The sequence below is a fragment of the Saccoglossus kowalevskii genome, chromosome 4 (assembly GCF_978046115.1).
Source record: "Saccoglossus kowalevskii chromosome 4, keSacKowa6.1, whole genome shotgun sequence".
Classification (NCBI taxonomy): Eukaryota; Metazoa; Hemichordata; class Enteropneusta; family Harrimaniidae; genus Saccoglossus; species Saccoglossus kowalevskii.
Window position 1 is genome coordinate 28,374,476 of NC_140644.1, and position 19,783 is coordinate 28,394,258.

The 19,783-nt window shown below is 33.7% G+C and overlaps 1 protein-coding gene across 2 annotated transcripts in view; it reads right to left on the reverse strand.

The window, feature by feature from the left end:
• The window catches only part of LOC102807114 (uncharacterized), a 101,388-nt gene extending 82,277 nt beyond the window's left edge, over nt 1-19,111 (reverse strand). For both annotated transcript variants that reach the window (XM_006821344.3, XM_078012575.2), the window contains exon 1: nt 18,651-19,111. In XM_006821344.3, coding sequence (XP_006821407.2) covers nt 18,651-18,878 — 228 coding nt within the window. In that variant the 5' untranslated portion in view covers nt 18,879-19,111. The remainder of the gene's footprint in view (nt 1-18,650) is intronic.
• Between the last annotated feature and the right edge of the window lie 672 nt (nt 19,112-19,783).

Genomic DNA, 19,783 nt, shown 5'->3' on the forward strand with positions numbered 1-19,783 from the left:
TTCAATCTCTCCTTTCATATAACTTTCTTACAACTTTTCAAGGCTGCAATGTGTATGTGTTTTTTCTCTTAAGAGACCCCAGTGCTTTTTATTAAACTACCGGGGGTACCTTGCGAGAAGCCTCCCACACCCAAATAGCTGCACACAAGTTTGTATTCAAACGTCATCGGTGTCAATATAATAGTTAGATTCAATGGATATGAGTAGATGCTGAAACTTGCCCGGAAAGGCAGCTTCTCAAATTACGCACATAATAACAAGAAAGAAAAAAACCTAAAATGAACAAAAGTAAAACAAGTTTAAATAAAGTATGGGGTCTAAACTTCAAAAGGTTGAATTTTTGATATAAAGAAGAAAAAAACACCGGAGGCAGAGAAATTTCTGCACATGACCAGGATGTTTTGCCAGACATGTATTTCAAATGTTATTCGTAGATGACGCACCATTCATACTTGTTTATTTGCAATGAATATTTACCATGGTGTGGTGTACAGTGATGTACAAAAATATGGTTAATTATGAAAACACTTTCACCATAAATGGAATGCTCATAACTTAATTTATTTAAATCCTTCAATTTTCAAGAATAGTATTTTTTGTGACTTGGCATTTGTAAAAACAAAATTTTATGAGTGACTTTGGCTTAAATTTTCTTTCACACTGTGAAACACCACTCACAGGGTCCATAGCACCAAGAGACAAATGATTTCCAAGACTTTTCCAGACCTTTTTCAAAACTTTCTTGCATTTTTCCAAGACATTTTGACCTTTAATTCAGGCCAACATCTTTACCGAAGCTCATCAAAGTTCTGAGGATATGGTAGTTCCCAGGAGAAAACAGGCCTTTCTATAATGAATTAATAACTATGAAGAAATTTAAAGATTTTTTTATTTTTCTTGTAATTTAAAGACAACTCAAAGACTTTCCAGACCTCAAAAAATCCAAAGACTTTCAAAGGATTTTCTCAACACTATGGACCCTGACTCAATGAGCAATAAATATACTATAGAAATGTTGAGATTGTAGATGGGTAATGAGAAATTAACTGTGGAATATGAAAGCTGTACTGTTCTGTGGTTGAGATAACTCAGTAAATTATGCAATAGAAATAAAGTATTGCTTCTATTGAAAAGGCAACTCTAATAAACGAATGAATAAATGAATGAATGAATGAACTTGAAAGATTTTCTCAACACTATGGACTATAGAAATGTTGAGATTGTAGATGGGTAATGAGAAATGTTGAGATTGCAGATGGGTAATGAGAAATTTTGAGATTGTAGATGGGTAATGAGAAATGTTGAGATTGTAGATGGGTAATGAGAAATGCTGAGATTGTAGATGGGTAATGAGAAATGCTGAGATTGTAGATGGGTAATGAGAAATGTTGAGATTGTAGATGGGTAATGAGAAATGTTGAGATTGTAGATGGGTAATGAGAAATGTTGAGATTGTAGATGGGTAATGAGAAATGTTGAGATTGTAGATGGGTAATGAGAAATGCTGAGATTGTAGATGGGTAATGAGAAATGTTGAGATTGTAGATGGGTAATGAGAAATGTTGAGATTGTAGATGGGTAATGAGATATTAACTGCAGCCCTTTAAAATTCAGTTCTGAAAACTAAATTAATAAACTTTGTTTGTTCTTGGTCAGTTATACATAATACCGGTATGTATGCATGTCTGAGGGATTGATAAGAACCTCTTGTACTCTCAAAATGAAATGTGTGCAAAAGTGGGGGCAGGATATGGACATATTATTTACAAATTTCTTAGCTTGTTCTGGGAGTGGAGTTTCACATACTTGCAAAGTGTGAATGCAACTTTAACAACCTAGTGAAGTGTTCCCAGCTACAACATTGCACGGTTTTCTCAGAATCAAGTTATTTTTGAAATTTGTCTTGCATGTAATCAAAATGGGAATTACAACAAATAATCAGCTGTACTGAGATAACTCAGTAAATTATGTAATAGAAATAAAGTATTGCCTTTATTGAAAAGGCAACTCTAATAAACGAATGAATGAATGAATGAATGAATGAATGAATGAATGAATGAATGAATGAATGAATGAATTTGAAAGATTTTCTCAACACTATGGACTATAGAAATGTTGAAATTGTAGATGGGAATGAGAAATTAATAAGCGGCCCTTCAAAATTCAGTTCTGAAAACTAAATTAATAGACTTTGTTTGTCCCTGAAAGTCAGTTTACATTATACCAGAAGGTATATATATGTCCGAGGGATTGATAAGACACATCTCTAATAAAAGAAGACATAAACTCAAAATTGTATTTATACTGAATCATTAACACACAGTCACAAGGATAGACAAAATGAACCATATCAGCAGACAATATTACTATTACTTCTTCTGACTTTAGTCACACTTGTTGCATAGTTAACCACATGCACCAATAGAGTAAATACAGTACCTGTACATGTTATATAGGTATGTACATCTGTACTGTATTTACTTTATAAGAACAACTCCGATACAGGTGAGCCAAAAAAAAAGAAAGATATTTTTTGTGAGATTACACCAAACTCACACTGATCCATATATGTTAACTTTCAACAGCTTTGATTCCGATGTCTTATTTCTTGATTCATTATGGCTGTTCATTGTGGCTTTTAGTGGGTGATGGGTTAATGAATGCGCTTCTAATAGAGTAAATATGGTACCGGTATGTGTACGACACCAAATTAGATGTCGATGATTCTTGTTTTCTGGGAGTTTAAAAATAAATCTGTTTTCACAAAAATTCACACATCCCTGTGTCTGTGTTTAACATGTAAAACTTAAAATGACGCTGAGTAAACAATTTAAAAGCCTTGCGTCAACCCCAATTTTTTCAGCATCCATGGCAAACGTGACTTGAGACATAGTCTGCTTTGCAAAATGGCATTATTATCTCGGTGCCGGGGTAGATCAGTTCCACTTTTTTAACCTGGTAAATAAATCTACCTGCAGACGGTTACATCACAATGAACGGCGGGCGGTTATTACCGCACAATCATTGAAATCTTTTGTTCTCTTTAAGTCATACCTAGACTATAGAGTCATAGGTTTTGTTGAGTTTGTAAACGTGATTCAGTAGCAATGCAGTATTCATGTTTTCTTGTACCACTCCCTACTTCAAGTCAAGCAAACCAATTTATAGCCTAAAGACAGAAAAGACAAAACATTTCTTTCATATGCACAGTACATGTACTACATACATACCCATCAAGGTGTTTGGATTTTTCTGGACTGGTTCTTTAAATAAATGTGAACCTTCAAAAATAATTTTATGAATAATCTAAACCAATATTACTGTATTTGCTCTATTGGAAAAAATAAATTATTTTACAGTGAAGTGCAGGAGAGTGTAATTCACTTTGAACACTATTGTTACAGCATGTGCATATCTTTCTATAATTTCTTTTTATTAATTTAGGACCAAATGGACATATTTTCCCATTCTCCTTCCCAGAGTTCCTTGCGGTTAGATCACCGAAAGTATCTCTGCCACCACACACCGCCATTTTGTGGTGAAACACCACAAGACTTTTACTACGCGTATCATTTGCGTATTTTTGTTATTAGAGGGATCTTGTGTTGATTTATTCCTACTGATAAACAAGTTTTAAAATATTTCATTGATAGCTGATAATGATTTTTTTGTAAACGCACTTAAAACGGTGAAATAGTTATAAATTACAAAAGAAAATAATTCTATTGCGTAATAACCGTTACAAAGGTGTTACTCGGTTCATAAAACTTCTTCGCCTGTCGACTGCCAGGCAAAGAATTACAAGCTAACGAAAGAACTTCGTAATATTGACGACTAAATCTTCCTACTGTCGCACCGTTTGTGTTACAGGAAGAAAAAAAGAAGCTTCTAACTTTGAAAACAGCCAAAATCTGTAAACAACGTGTGCACATTCGTCGGGTTCGAAAATCGAACACTTGCATGACAATGTTTTGGTGAGCGTCTTTGAAAGAATTACTACTGTGACGCATCGACCAATCAACGACTAGCATAAGATCGCGTGGTGGCAGAGATATATTCGTGGAATAGAACTCTGCCTGGGAGATTGATATTTTCCATTACATCCAATAATTGGTAAAGTGAAGAAAAAATAAAGGTCAAAATAATTTTATTTCTGAAAAACAAATTAATTTCATCATTATTGTAACTTAACTTTTGTCCAATTTCAATATTTTTCAGTCTAACTATAGAGGGCGCTGCAGCCTTCACATCCAGCACATTTGTGACTCAAAGTTATACAAGTAGTTTTTTGTACATGGCTGAACGCAAAAGGACTGAACACAAACGTCAAAGCGAGTTCTCTTTACGGTTTAAGTACGTCCTCCAGGTAAGGGATTCCTCTTTCAATGACCTGGAACATTGAACCTATAAAGTTTTGTTGTCGTTTATTCACCGCAACATATAAACAATACCCAGCAAACAACCAAGGACGAAACACCAAATGTACTCGTTAACAACGAGTAAAGTCAAATGCTTCTGCTAATGAACAAACACTATGCACTATAGATGGCCGTTAGTTCTAGAAAAGTATACGATCTGACCAGGGGGTTGACATGTTATGCTTATTTGATTGAACAGGCCTTCACGCTAAGTCTACGACATTGTTAGTAACAACAGAATACTAAATTATTTGTGGCACTATGTTTCCCCCCTGATTGAATGACAAAAAATGTTTGCAATTGTCTTTCTGTCTGATGTACCCAAGAAAAATGTTCACTGTTTGTTCAACATTTGCTATGTCCTAAAATTCATAAAAATATTAATAAAAGAGCAATAGTATTTATATATTACCGATATTCATTTCCATTGGATCCAACATTGTCTATATTTCATTTCCTCTATAACACAACAAACTAACATCGTCATTTATATACAAGTACATTTTGTCCTTATCCCCTCTAACTAAAAGTGCAATTCATCTTGCTGTGCTGTACTCAACTTAGCAACAACAAATGTCAGAGCTGATTATTGAATGTGATGCAGTTACCATAACTCTGACACTCTAATACCGGTAATTGCATTTAACAATGCCTATTATTTTTAAATGGTAAATAAACTTGTGTGCACTTGAGAAAACTAATTTTATAAGCCTTAAATTATATCCAGAAACTAAAACATCCATATTCCACAAAAAAGATAACACGGAGATGATGGATCATTAATATAAAGTTAGTTTTAAACCATTAATTGACAGAGAATATTTACAATGTACTTTAGTCCAGTGTTTTTCACAATATGTGAACACAGAAGAAAAATCCAAAATTACCACATTCCATATTGTCAGAAACAATCAATTCCATATCTTTATTATTACATAATTATTCAAGTATATTTGAATGTATTGTCACAAGTATTTATTTCATGTTACAAGAGAGACTTTCAACTGAATTCACTATAAACCACACTACATGACGGTGAAAAAAAAAACAATCTGAAGAAAAATGGCCATTATGGAAGTACACAAAAGGAGGCGTGAATACCTTTAATGTTGATGTGAAAACAAAGCTAACTGACGTGTTGAAGGAAGTCAAATTGAAACTTGTTCCTGTGACAACTTGGTGACAGGTTGGGTGTGTTACAATTTGTTTTTTGTTCGATATAAAAGCACATGGCTTATATCTTTCTCTGTGCTACACTTGATATCTTAGAAGCAACCATGTTATTGTGTTGGTTTCACAAGCTGCTTTATTTTACTGTTTAGTTTCTATTGTGCATTTCAATGTCTATTACCAATGGTAGCTCACCTGTACCACCGTGTTGTCTGATTGACAATGAACCTTACTATGGTATATCACTATAAATTGACAGCATAAATAAGCAGGCATGGCAAGGTCATGTGTTTTAAAATCAAACTACGATTCTATCAGAATAAAAAATGGAATTTAGGGAAGAGCAGAAGTCATTATTGTATTTATTCTTCTAGAAATGCTGATCTAGTCTGCTGCAAAGTTGGTACATGAAGAAATCAAAATGTCAGTACTTTTGAACTTTCAACAGAGAATATATAAAAACGTATGGTATATTACATGTAATTTTCCTGAATATGTTTAATATTATACACTTCAGTATACACAAGTTATATCCTGAATTTTCACATCAGTTCATTTAGATACAAGATCTAAGGTATTTGCTCCATTAGAATCGCATCTAATAGAGGGGCACATAACCCCCCCCCCCAAAAATGCTTTCATTATATATAATTACGACATTCAATACTCATTTATGTAGGTGCACTACTAATAGAACAAATATGGTAGAAGGTAAAATTAAATAGAATTTGAAGAAAATGTAGTTCTAGAAGTAGCTATTTTGATTAGATAGTGTGTGATCTAGTATTGTCAGTCACAGTTGACATCGGGCAATTACAGTGACTGATTTTCATAGGCCAATTGCAAGGAGCATAATCATTAAGTTAGGGAACGCATCTTAACCCCATTCTGTTGTAAGTATGATAAACAAACAGACATAAAGTCAACTGAGAATAGAACATTTGTGATTTACGAATTTAAGATGTCAGGCAAAAAACACACCATGCATATCATTAGGGAAAAGAATACACAAGAATACGATTCTTTTTGTTGAATTTCTTTTCAGCTAATGGGAAAAAAACACTAACAGGTCATAAAAATAAGGACGTAAATGCATTCCAAATACCAATCCAACAACCAACTCGAACGTGAGAACATTTTTGCAAAATATTTGTCTAAAAATGTGATTACAAAAAATCCCACAGATCCCCTAAAGGTCACATCCTGGTTATATCTGAGGGTATTTTTGTTTTGTAATAGCAATAATTTTGAATGTTCCACCTCAAATTTTGTCAAATTAAACTCGTACAAGGATGGTGCTTGCATTTTCTTGGAACAAGCAAAACATTTTTTTAGTGAACGAACTTATCCCTCAATAAAGTACCAGGATGTGCGACCTTTAGAGGTCATACATCAAAGGCATCAAATTACAGTCAGTCTCCCAGAAGAATTCGGTCCTGGTGGTTGCTGGGAATGCTACACCAATTGTGTCCTATTGTACCGAATGTAAACGTGAATCCAAATTTTGATGAATGCTTCATGAAGTACACTTCATAGTGAGTATGGCAAAGAAAACACTATTTTGAAGTCTCCATGGTGACCATACATCCTCCACTTCACACTCAAGGTCAGCTTATCATAAACACAACTCAACTCAAACCAAATCAACAGCCTGCAACCAGTGTAAATTCAAGACAAACTAATTCCTGAAAAGAGGAACCATAAAGCAAAAATGTTAAATAAATATTGATTTAACCCCTTGTGTTAATGTGTTATTTTATTTGCAAAAAAGGTTTCTTTGATTTTTGTTTTCAATATTTGCCACACATTTTAAACAGGGAGCAGCATCTTTATTTAGATTCAATAATAATATAGGAATTATGCTATGCTATGTGGCTACAGTCCCACCACAGTGACCAATGTGTTGACATTTGGTTTCAAATTTGTGAGACTCATTGTGCGACTACAGTCCCAATCCTGCTCCATCACACGAAAACACTGACCAATGCTACAGTCCCAATCCTGCTCCATCACACGAAAACACTGACCAATGCTACAGTCCCAATCCTGCTCCATCACACGAAAACACTGACCAACGCCACAGTCCCAATCCTGCTCCATCACACCAAAACACTGACCAATGAGATCAAAGTGTTCGGAAAAACAACCTTCAAATTAAGGACTTCTATCAACATGCGAGTTCAATGTCAATGTTAATCTCTTTGCAATGGAATGTTCAATACAAATAAATACAATGTGAAGAAATCCATTTTATCAGATTCAAACCTGTCTGAATAGTTTTGGGGTTAAACCACTAGTTTCTTAGGGAGTGTTGTATACTGAGCTAAACCACTAGTTTCTTAGGGAGTGTTGTATACTGAGCTAAATCACTAGTTTCTTAGGGAGTGTTGTATACTGAGCTAAACCACTAGTCTCTTAGGGAGTCTTGTATACTGAGCTAAACCACTAGTTTCTAGCTAAACCACTAGTCTCTTAGGGAGTCTTGTATACTGAGCTAAACCACTAGTTTCTTTGGGAGTTTTGTACCCTGAGCTAAACCACTAGTTTCTAGCTAAACCACTAGTCTTATAGGGAGTCTTGTACACTGAGCTAAAACCACTAGTTTTTTTGGGGAGTTTTGTACCCTGAGCTAAACCACTAGTTTCTAGCTAAACCACAGTCGCAAATGAATTATGATGGTGTGAAACCTCAACTGAAATCATACAACATGGGTGTCTGACCTCAAGTACCATAGTACTCATCAGTCAACAAATACTTACACTATCTGATAACAGATAACCTAATTCTATTAATAGATTAGAGTTTATACTGCCAAATAAATCCCTTCACTTTTTCCTATACATTTGTGCATGAAACCCAATCACTCATAGTCATAGCATGCATTAGTTTTTAGATTTTCCGAAAAAAATAAGAGGCAAAATTTTCATGGAAAATAAAAATTTAAATACAAATAAAATAAAAGAAACGTATATACGTTTTAGGAAACTAATTTGTCATATTTTAAAGGGTCTACGAGTACTGTATTTTTTTCAATGTAATTCTAAACAAATAAATACTTGGTTTAATTGCATCATGTAGATACTTACTCATTAGTTAATAATTTCATGATGGGAGGTAAAAATAATCTACTAAACACCCCCAGGAGTCAAAATAATTAGAAATCGATGACAGATTTGACACAGACAAATACAATATATATAACAGTGCATTTTTGTTGTTGATAAAGTTAAACAGATTCCTAACTGTTTATAAATGGCAAACTAATTGCTATAGTACACTTCATTGGTTCTACCTTAATTGATTACATGGTACATTAATTACTTGGACAGAGCCTAGGGTCAAAGCGCTAAGGGCCAAATTATATTACATTTACTAGTTACAGTGATTTTGTTTAACCTTTTCACGACCTCTTTGCCCAAATTTTTATGCAATTTTTTTTATATTCTTCAATATTCATGGAAATGAACCCTAATTTTGTAGCCAACAGACAAAACTTTAGCCAATTTTCAGTTTTTACTCAAAACAATTTGGCAATTTTTGTCCAAATCTTCTGACTATTTTGTGAATTTGTGATGAAAAGAGAGAATAGCAACGATGAATTTCCCCCACTGCCAACCAATATATGGGGTTCAATAGGTGATAAAATGAATTTTCTGTAAAATGTGGTGTGGACAAATTTTTTAAAATATAATGTTCACAAAAATGAATTTTTAAACTTACAAGGCAGACTGACACAAAAATCTAAACTATGCAACAATAAGATTTAATAGCAATAATACAAACCATGTCAAATGCTATAAATATCTCCATATTTGTATTACTATACAACGCTGTAGGTCAAAAAGATTAAAGACATTGTTTATTTCAATTCCATTTATTCAAAGTCTGGTAGACATGAACATATATGATATTTCAAATATTCTATGATTTTCGGACCAGTATGTCAGTTTCTCAGTTCCATGATGAAATACAGATGTTATCAACAATACTGTATTTGCTCTATTAGTAACACATGTTAAATTACAAAGGTGGAGATGTGCTTCTAATAGAACAAATACAGTAGTCTCTAATTAGTTCAATGTTAATTATTCCAAACATGGCTTGGTTGTGATTTATTCTGTGACAAATATGACAACTATTCATTAACACAAATTTGATACAATGAGTACAACCTAGTGGTTACAATGGGTACAATAGAAACATTTTGGGGGTTATATGGTCCAGTGAAGATCTAAAGGTGTACAGTTGATAAAGAAAGTCAGGATCACCAAAGCTTGGCAGGATTTGGTTAATTACTGAATGTCTAATTGTTTTGGAAAGAAAACTTCATACAACTCAGTAAAGGATTATGTAGTAACAGGTCAGTTAATTATTTTCTGTTATATAAGAACAAAAACAAATCTCTAGAATTCAAGCCTATTATTTTCATTAATGCATGGACTTCTTCTGATACAGCATATATAGTAGACTAATATTCATTCCAAATTATTATATTCAGAATGATGGTGGAATTAAAGTACACGGTAAGCAGTCTTCAAATTAAAGTTTATGTTATAACGACAGGCATATTTGTCAGCCAGGAATTCAGCAATATAACACCAAATTATGGAAACCAAATCTCAACACAAAATATTTTTTTCTAGGCTATTATGTTTTTTTTTTTTTAAATTCAATATGTGCTTCACGCTTGGTGACAAATGTTGCATGTTTACACAGAACACTACTCTGTATTCACTGACAACAGGTTTTTGGAATTCCTGGTTGCCATGGCAATGATGCAGACCAGTGCTAACATAAACAATGAAATGTCATGGCTGATAATTCTGTTTAGTTTAAAATAAAACTGTACATAACTATGGGACATTCCTCAGACCAGAAAAGACTACTACAATCTGCCATATTCTAGCTGTTAGAAAAATGCTTTTTAAAAATGTTTTATTTATGAATTAAAGACTTGTACATAAAACAGGAAGTCCAATTTTGGATCATACCACAAACAAATTTTAGGGAGTTGAAGGCTCCTTATTACAGGAGTTATAACAATTTTGAAATTTCTACAAGAAACTTTCAGAATTCACCAAAAACCAACATTCCTATGTCTTCTTGGAACAACAAAATTTAGTCTTGTCGCCTTTGCAAATCCAAGAAAAGCAATGCCTAAAATTTCTATGAATTTGTTATAAGAACATGAATTTAGTCCTGCAGTTATATTACATAGAAATTGCAACTGTTTATAGAGTGGACAATACTGACATGAGGCTGAAAACTACTAGTGTGGACAGGGCTACTGACACCAGACTGCAAACTACTTGTAGGACAGGGCTACTGACATAGTACTGCAAACTATTAGTGTGGACAGGGCTACTGACACCAGACTGCAACTACTAGTGTGGACAGAGTTATTAGAAGTGATACAGAGCATAACAGGAATATTTGTTTACCTAGCAACATATTAATTGATAATTCCAGAGATGGTTGCTGTAATAATAGTGTGATGATAGCTAGACACATGTCAATCATGATGAATGTAATACTTTAGTACACTATCAGCAACATCACTCCTCCCAAAACTCTAATTTCAACCATTTTTAATGAATTGAAAATACAGTCATATTCAATTTTAAAAACGAAAATTTACGAATTTCGTTTGGGAGGATTCTCCTTGAAAACTGAATAAAGACTCCAGTTACACAAACCTGAATGTAATTTGAGAAGAAGAATGTAATATTTGATACAAATTTTAAAATATTCAGAACAAAATCACATGTACCTACTATAATGAAATTGGTTAAGAATCAAGTTGTTTGACGACATGTCAAGATGAAATCAACAAGACAAGATTTGTTTCCATCTAATGAGATTTACGACTATAATTGATAAAACATGGAGTCAGTAGATGTCAAATTTAACTGTATCAGCGTATGTCAACCATTTATCTGTACAATTCAAGGTTCAACACTGGAGATGTGAGAAAAACTAACAAAACTTTTTCCATTCAGTGTAAGCACACTGTATGTAATCCTGTATACATGTACATACACTGTATGTAATCCTGTATACATCATGTACATGCACTGTATCTAATCCTGTATACATGTACATACACTGTATGTAATCCTGTATACATGTACATACACTGTATGTAATCCTGTATACATGTACATACACTGTATATGATGAGAATCTAGAGCTGCATGTGGATTACTACTATAGCATCACCTATAGTAGTAATCAGGGGTTAACCTACTATAGTGTCCTTTGACCTGAAAGGTCAAGAATGCCATTAACCAATCAGAATACTGTGTGATACTACTGACAAAGAATTTGCGATCGCATGACACTTTGCTTAAGTAAAATTCATTATTTTTGAAGTTGCAGTTTGATCTGTCGTTATTTCAGCTAAAACAAGTACTGAAATAGTTTTGACAGATTTTGTGATAATACATCAGCAAGTCTTATCTCCGGTGATAAAAAACTTAGTCATAATCTGTTTTTTGTGGTTTTCTTTGGGGAGGGGGGATTAAAAATTGTGTGTGATTGTGTTTTGACAAAAATGCTTTTCTGACAACAAATGATACACCATGTATGTAATCACATATTTTCAATCAAAAATTTCAACCAGTTCAAACTTTCAATGTAATCTTGCATTAAAAAAAAATTCAAAACTAAATTATTCAACAGTGGTCAAAATTCTAGAGTTTTACAATAGTGATTTATTACTGAACCATACTGTAGTTCAACAACAATTTTCTCTGCTATGTACAATAAATGAAATCAACATGTCTTTCACTTGACCCTTAGGGGATTCCTACCATACTCAATTAATTCTAAAACCACATAGATCATCCAATAATCAGACATAGCATACAAGTACTGGTTTCCAACAGAAGAGGATTCCCCAGGGTGAAGTGATGACAGAGAGAACGAAGTGATTCAGAGATTCTTATCTTGATGGTTGTGGTCAGACACTAATCGAGAAACTAGTAACTTTTCAACCTAACAAGTATATACCGCTACAAGCTGCAGGATTAACTGTTTCTGAAACAAACAGCAAAATTTACCCCCTGACCCGACATCGATTAGATCACACCGAGTGTGTTTTCGTCAGCGCCAACCTACTCATAGTATTGTGTGCAATACAAAGGTGGAAATCAGAGGATATTGACATTTTGAGTTTCTCCAGTCACCTGGGCAAAATAACCGTCATCATGTCTGATCGCCATGCAGATATACACGTCTTTCCTCAATAGCATTTATTAGTATTCTAGAGAAGCGTGGTTCAGTGTCTGCGAGAGGATTAGGTCAGAATTTTTTATTTATTAGTTTTAAAGACTGGAACCAATGAACTGAAAGTGAAATGCTAAGCTCAAAGGATGCAAACATGTTGAATTTAAGATAAAGGCTTATACATTTTAAAAGGTAGAAATAACTTGCAATGGCTGATGATGTAATGCCCTAACAACAATTCCATCAATGAAAAAAAAGTTATTCATTGAAGCTGACAAACATAAATTTCTTAGTGAAGGATGAACATTTTGTGAAAGTCACTGTAACTCAAGGATCACAGTGAAAGTCACTGACTTCATATGGCATTGGTGAAAGTCTCTATGACTCCCTAGGACACCAGTGTAAGTCACTGTGACTCCCTAGGATAATACTGCATGTCACTGTGACTCATGTTTTAAGGATCCAAGCATAATTTTCACTGCTACAAAATTTTGTGATTTCTCCTCATTTGCATAATCATGAAAACTTGTCTCTCATGGAATTGAAAATTAGCTTATACCAGCTAATAAGGTACCATGTGCAACACACATGAACATACAGTTTACAATCATAATTTTTTTTTAAAAACAATATGAACAATAAGAACAATATGTAAATTAGTTGTTGTTTTTTTAAAAAACTCTACTATAATTTGGATAAAAGGGTCAAGTCAGTGATCGAGTTCACAGAAGGCATAAAAGATGGAATGTGAAGCCCAGGGGTGTAAATGTCGGGAACTGAAAGGTTTGATTTGGTATGAATAAACTGCATTGATCTTTGTGATTTGCAAAGCAACTACCAATACGCAAACTAATTGACGACTGTGTTTCAAAAATACAAACATTACTTAAGCATGAGCAGAAACTTGATCGAATCAGCCATATTGACAAATTAAACAAATTATCGATTGAGTGAAAGTACTGTAACTTTTAGAAATCAACGGTGGCTGCACTTCACCATGTTAACAATAGCCACATCACTCAATTCACAGTTAATTTTACACCACTACACATTGAAATAGACGACTCTCCAGTTCACTAAAGCAACAATAATTGGTAGAATTGTTCCCCCATGTATCAATGTCAATTCCAATTGACTACACTAATATTGCTTCCAGTGAATACAGAAGTGTTTTATTCTGTCTTTGATTTGTCTACTAATTCTGTAGTCGAATAGACACTTTATGTAAAATTATTCTGTTAAAATAGAAATATTGAGTGGTATCCCGTTTCCAAAAATGAATACCACACGTAACCCATATGTCTTTCTTTAAAACACAACAATGTACATACAATTACACACGTACAGAAAAGATATTTCAAACTCAGAGGAAAAGAAATACGAGCTAATTACAAGATTTATTAACATACTTGTTTTACTTACATTACTGTATTTGTTCCATTATAAGTACATGTATATTTCAAATGTAAACCTAAAGTTGCATTTATTGTATGCTAATTCGTTGAAATATTGATTATATTGACATAGGTCTGTCATTTACGCAAGTAAATGTGCTACTAATAGGAAATATGGTACATGTATAAACCAAACCGTTACACAATTGCAACATATATTTAAGAATGATCAGATACATATTTCCCCACAACAACACCCCCTCCCTCCCTCCCTTCCTCCATTCATCATGAAGACAGAACTTGATATATGGTAGAAGAGGAGCCGACATTCACATTTAATCAGCTTGGGACTTGGCCTTGAGAAAAACGTTTGTAGACGTTAACATTCTTAAATGTATAAAGGACACTATTAAAATCAGAACGGTGTAAAAAAATTGCCAGAAGGATTCTTTGGTTGTTAACTATACTACTGCAAAGGCATTCACAGCCCTGGGGTGTAGTAAACATAAAAAATTTAATCCCTGAACTGTGATTGGTTGATAAACAAATCTCTGAGCCAACTTTCCAAATATGGAGTGAGATTCACATATTTGTGATCTAAATCAACAGTTAGTTTATCTCTTCACACTTAGGTGAAAACTGTCTACAGACAAGGTGAATGAAAATTGTAAAAAAAATGACATTTGTGTAGCGTCGCTGATGCTCAGAGGGTGTAACTACATCCACAGAGGGTAAAGAATGACTATTCACAGTGAAGTTTCTCAAGGATGACGTTGTGAGCAGGATTTGTACAAAATACTCAGTCAACTGAAAAAGATGTGGGAAAATAGAGGGCCTTGAGTAAAAAATAATTAGACTAGTCAAGCTTGGTGATAACGGTTGAGAGTACATCTAGGTTACAGACTTAATGCAACCAACCACCAAATATAACATGTTATTCAGGTTCTATGTACTTAATAAAGCTAGTAATTGTATTGTATCATTTATTAGTAATTTAAGATTTATTAAACATAACAATGTGTATGCACTGTGTGCAATAAGGGTTAATAAAGTTAATTACCTAATCAATCATTGTTAGTAATTTTTGAGATATGCCACAGTACGTCTATCACAGGAATGTGGATATGTGTAGTATTACTTTATGTTGATTACGGATTTAAAAGTTGTATCGTCTGCAAAACCTAGTTGAAAGCCCTTTCAATTTCGAACAACTTGTCCAAAAGTCAAACATGAAAGTAAAGGTATTTATACGAGTTATATTGAACAAAAACTAGAAACATTTTTTATTTTTTTAAATGAAGCCGGAAGCCTAGCAGGTGAGGGAAACAAATTCTACTCAGAAATATGTAGACATTAGTGTATCCCTAAACTTGTTTTTATGAACATTTTACTCACTATGACAGCCAGATAAATTTTTCAAAATTAAAACATTAGTTCTGAGATGTATGTAAAAATCAATGTAAAATTAAACATTTGTAATTAACCCAATATTTAGTCAGTTTTAATGCATAAATTTTTAACTTGTTTTAATTCATTTTTTGTCAAAAATACTATATAAATCAAAATTTGGAAACAGGCATCAGAATATTGGGTGGACACTGTCAAAACCCTCAGTAAATCAGAAGTAATTTAAAAAGATATTGAGGACAATCACTCATGGCATTGTTATAAAAGCTGCTATCACCTTTGACCTTTCATACTATTGTATCTCAAGTGTAATGATAAGGAACATATTTCACCAGACATAAAGTGCTGTTGCCATGGTAAAGATGATTATGACTGCTCATGTTCACAGTAACTAAACATGTTAAACACAACTTCAAATTATCAGCTGGAAAACTCACTGCTCATTGATCAACAAGTGGTGTGCTGATGCTATTTTGTTTCAGTTTTTAGTTATGTTTTAGAAGAAAATTTTATTTTTAAAATAAAAAAATTACATTGTATGGTAATAAATCTGAAATAACAATTAATTGATTTATTATTCTGAACAAAATATAAAGAATTCAATTAAAAATCTGGAAGTCCTAGTAGCCACGGTCTCTCATAATGTGGGTGGAAGGAGCCAGTCATTTAGATAAATACATTTAGAAATTAAAATCACAATTCAATACATACTAAATACACAGGGGTAAATATTTAGACTGCAAACACACAGATACTTAATATAGACCACACTCTCACGCCTAAACACGTATTTCTTTCAAAAAAGTCAATTCTCAATCTATCATCAATCAGAAATGCATCCAGCGAAGTTTATGGGGCAATAACAATTAATAGGTAATTATTCACTGGTCATTATTAGCAATAATGACCCTGTACATGTACTTTTATATAGCCATTTAAACCCATTATGCTAATGAGATTGGTCACTTGTATTGTCAGGTTGACTTTTTTTAAAGTTCAAACAGAGGTGATGTTATGATTTCTTAGTAAATAAAGAAACGATTGAAAACGATTGAAAAGAGCTTGAATTCTTGACCCGTTAATTGTATTTAAGTAATGGTAGTGCCGCTGAGATTAACACCATGAAAGCAAATTTTCGCAATTTATATTTTCCACATTTTCTCACATTTACTGATGATCTGACACTTAACGATAAGGATCACATTAAGGAAAACAACTCCAATTTCTGACTGAGACTTAAAAAATGTTTCAACATAATGTATGTCAAAGGTGCACTTCACTAATAGTAAATAATACGGCATTTGTCAATCAAGAGTGGATAGCAATAAGGATTAATAATATAAGTTACTATGATTTAGTGCATGACAGTCGCTCTAGCTTTCTCTTTTTTGCGACCTCCCCAGGACCATATGGTAATATGAGCTTTGAAAGATTATAAAAAAAAATATATATGTATATATTGTGTACAGTTTTGTTTGAAATACTGAATGTTACATGCTGCAGAATATACTTGAAATAATATCTGCTGGGCTCTCATAATCATTTCATAATAGCATAATGTGCATACTCAGTAGACATACAATTCTACAATTCTACAATTCATTTTTTCAATATTATTACGACAACTGAGTGGCCGCTTTCATAGTATTTTATAGTATCCCGGCCAAGAAATATTGGCAACTCGTTAAGCTCACAAATGTCATTGTGACAAGTTGACTACTATCAGATTCCTTGATTTTTACAATATGGTTTTATTGAATTCTGTTGTTCATAAAACCCACATAAATATATATGGTCACTACTTTTTATGCAAGACAAAGGTGATTATCTCAAAATTTCATTTGGTTAATTAATTAATTATCAATTAATTAATTATTAATTTATTTGATGCTTTAACATAGATTCCTATAAAAATTGTTTTAAAAACATCCATTTTACATTTTAATTTTTTTCTTTTAGTTTTAAACTTGACTTTATTTTGACTCAGCTTAAAATTACATGGTTAGTATTTATTCAATTATTCACATTAAAATTCTCATCATAGAATGATTGCCCTTGACATAACTGACTTAAGGGTAGTCATGGTTACCATGAAACATAATGCCATACTTTTATTTCCTACGGTTATAGGGATAGTCACTAGTCAACTATTTTGGAGCCAATTTTGGCTTCCAAAACAAATAAATTGTTTCACTCTTATGAACACTAAACAACCATGCACAAAAACATCCAGAAAATCAAAGTAAGAAAATGAGTAAACACAATTATTGTTAGGGAGGGGGCTATCCTGGACGTGAGCAATGAAACTGGTTTAAAATGGCCTTGATTTTAGATAAGTTACTAAAAGCTGAAAGGCAGCTAATTTTTTGCTTTAATCTAAGGATAATGCTTATAAAAGGACCCGACTATGGCATTACATTTCACCATACTGAACAGGACACCTAGGAGAAAAAAAGCTGTAAGCTGTTCCAAATGAAGATCTCATAATTTGCTCCATAGCTGTGTACGTATGTTTGCTCCAACGAAAAGCAAGATACTCTTTCGTGTGCCAGGTGACGACTGCGTCGAGTTTGTCTTCAGTACAAAATGAAAATAGACGAATGAGCAGGCCAAGTGTAGTGCACAGTCTCTCTGTGGTCAGCGATAGGGCTCTGCAGTATTTGTTTTATCACCTATTACTAAGTTTCAATTAACAGCGGTTTCTTGTCCCGTTCCGTCAAAAGACGATATTTTTGTGGAGAGAACAATTGCTACGATTAAGAAAGGGCATAGTTTTCGGTTATGTTTGAAAGTTACAACAGGCGAGATCTCATTCACCACAACAAAACAATGACGTAAACAATGACGAAGTTCCGTACTTCGGTCACATAACGTGGGCAATTATCATCATATTTGTGTGTGCCATCGCGAAGCAACACAGGGCAGCATATTGTCAGTGCGGAAGTGGATATTAAAGCAGTGCAGCGTATAATGAAAATCAGTGTCCGTGTTTTTATTATAAAAAGAATAAGTCTACAGTGAAAAATACACATACCTTCGAAATGACCAGGGCAGTGAACGTCTCCAGCCCGCCACGAACAGCAAAGCCCCAAGGACTACCACCTTTCAGAACAACTTCAAAACTGGATTTGCCAGGCACAGTTCGATCCATGGCTGCCCTAATCAACTGTTGTGATATGGACACGGGGTCTGGTCGCTGTCGCTTACGATCGCCACTAACAGCAACGTCCACTTCGACCGACCTCACATAATCGGTACTCATTTTTTCGGTTCAAAATATACGGAACGGCGGCTTCTCGGAGACTCGTTCAACATTAGTATCGGTTCATAGCAGCGCTAGGTGTGCTTCGGCGTGTAAAGTTTCCATTGAAATAGTGAGAAAACACAGCGTCCTTTCTTTTGACAGTATGGTACAGGTGAACAACCGGTTCCGTGGGAGGTGAGAATGAAAGGAACACATTGGCGTTTCTGTCGATCGGGCAGGTCACTGGCGGTGGATTCTGGGTAAACAAGAGAAAGTTTGAAAACGAGCAGCGCGGTTCCGAGCATCACGCCCTCTGAGTTTAATGAAGTTTCCACAATAATGAGAAAACCGTATATCTTGCAAATTGATAGCTTCTACAGAAGAAATATGCAAATACTAGTATTATGTAAAACAAATAAATCCAATATTTTTTTTTAAAGAAAATGCACGATGTGCTCACAGCTCATTAACAAACATGATAAGTACAATCTCGACTGCAGGGCATCGAACAACTGAACAACGAAATTGTGGTGATTATATTACAGTGATTAATATAAAATTATATTATTTTAGAGCGTGGTTGTTTTTTTTTTTATTTTCTAATATTAAGACAGCTGACTGTCTAATATTAAGACCATTGAAACAGGGGCCATATTTACTTCAACTTTTGCAATATGGTTTTATTTGATGTTGTTATTCACTAAACCGAGACAATAAAGTATGATGTCCAAACTATTTTTTGGCGCAAAAATTGTCAAACATCAAAAGCGATGTTGAACCATGTGTAATTGTAGAGGACAACTGTAACTATTGAGGGCGCTATAACCCCTTATTTGCACACATCATTTTGTTTTCGGTATAAACACGATTAAAAGAAGAACCCGTGGTATAAATATCCATTTCATTTTTCATCAAAATAATTG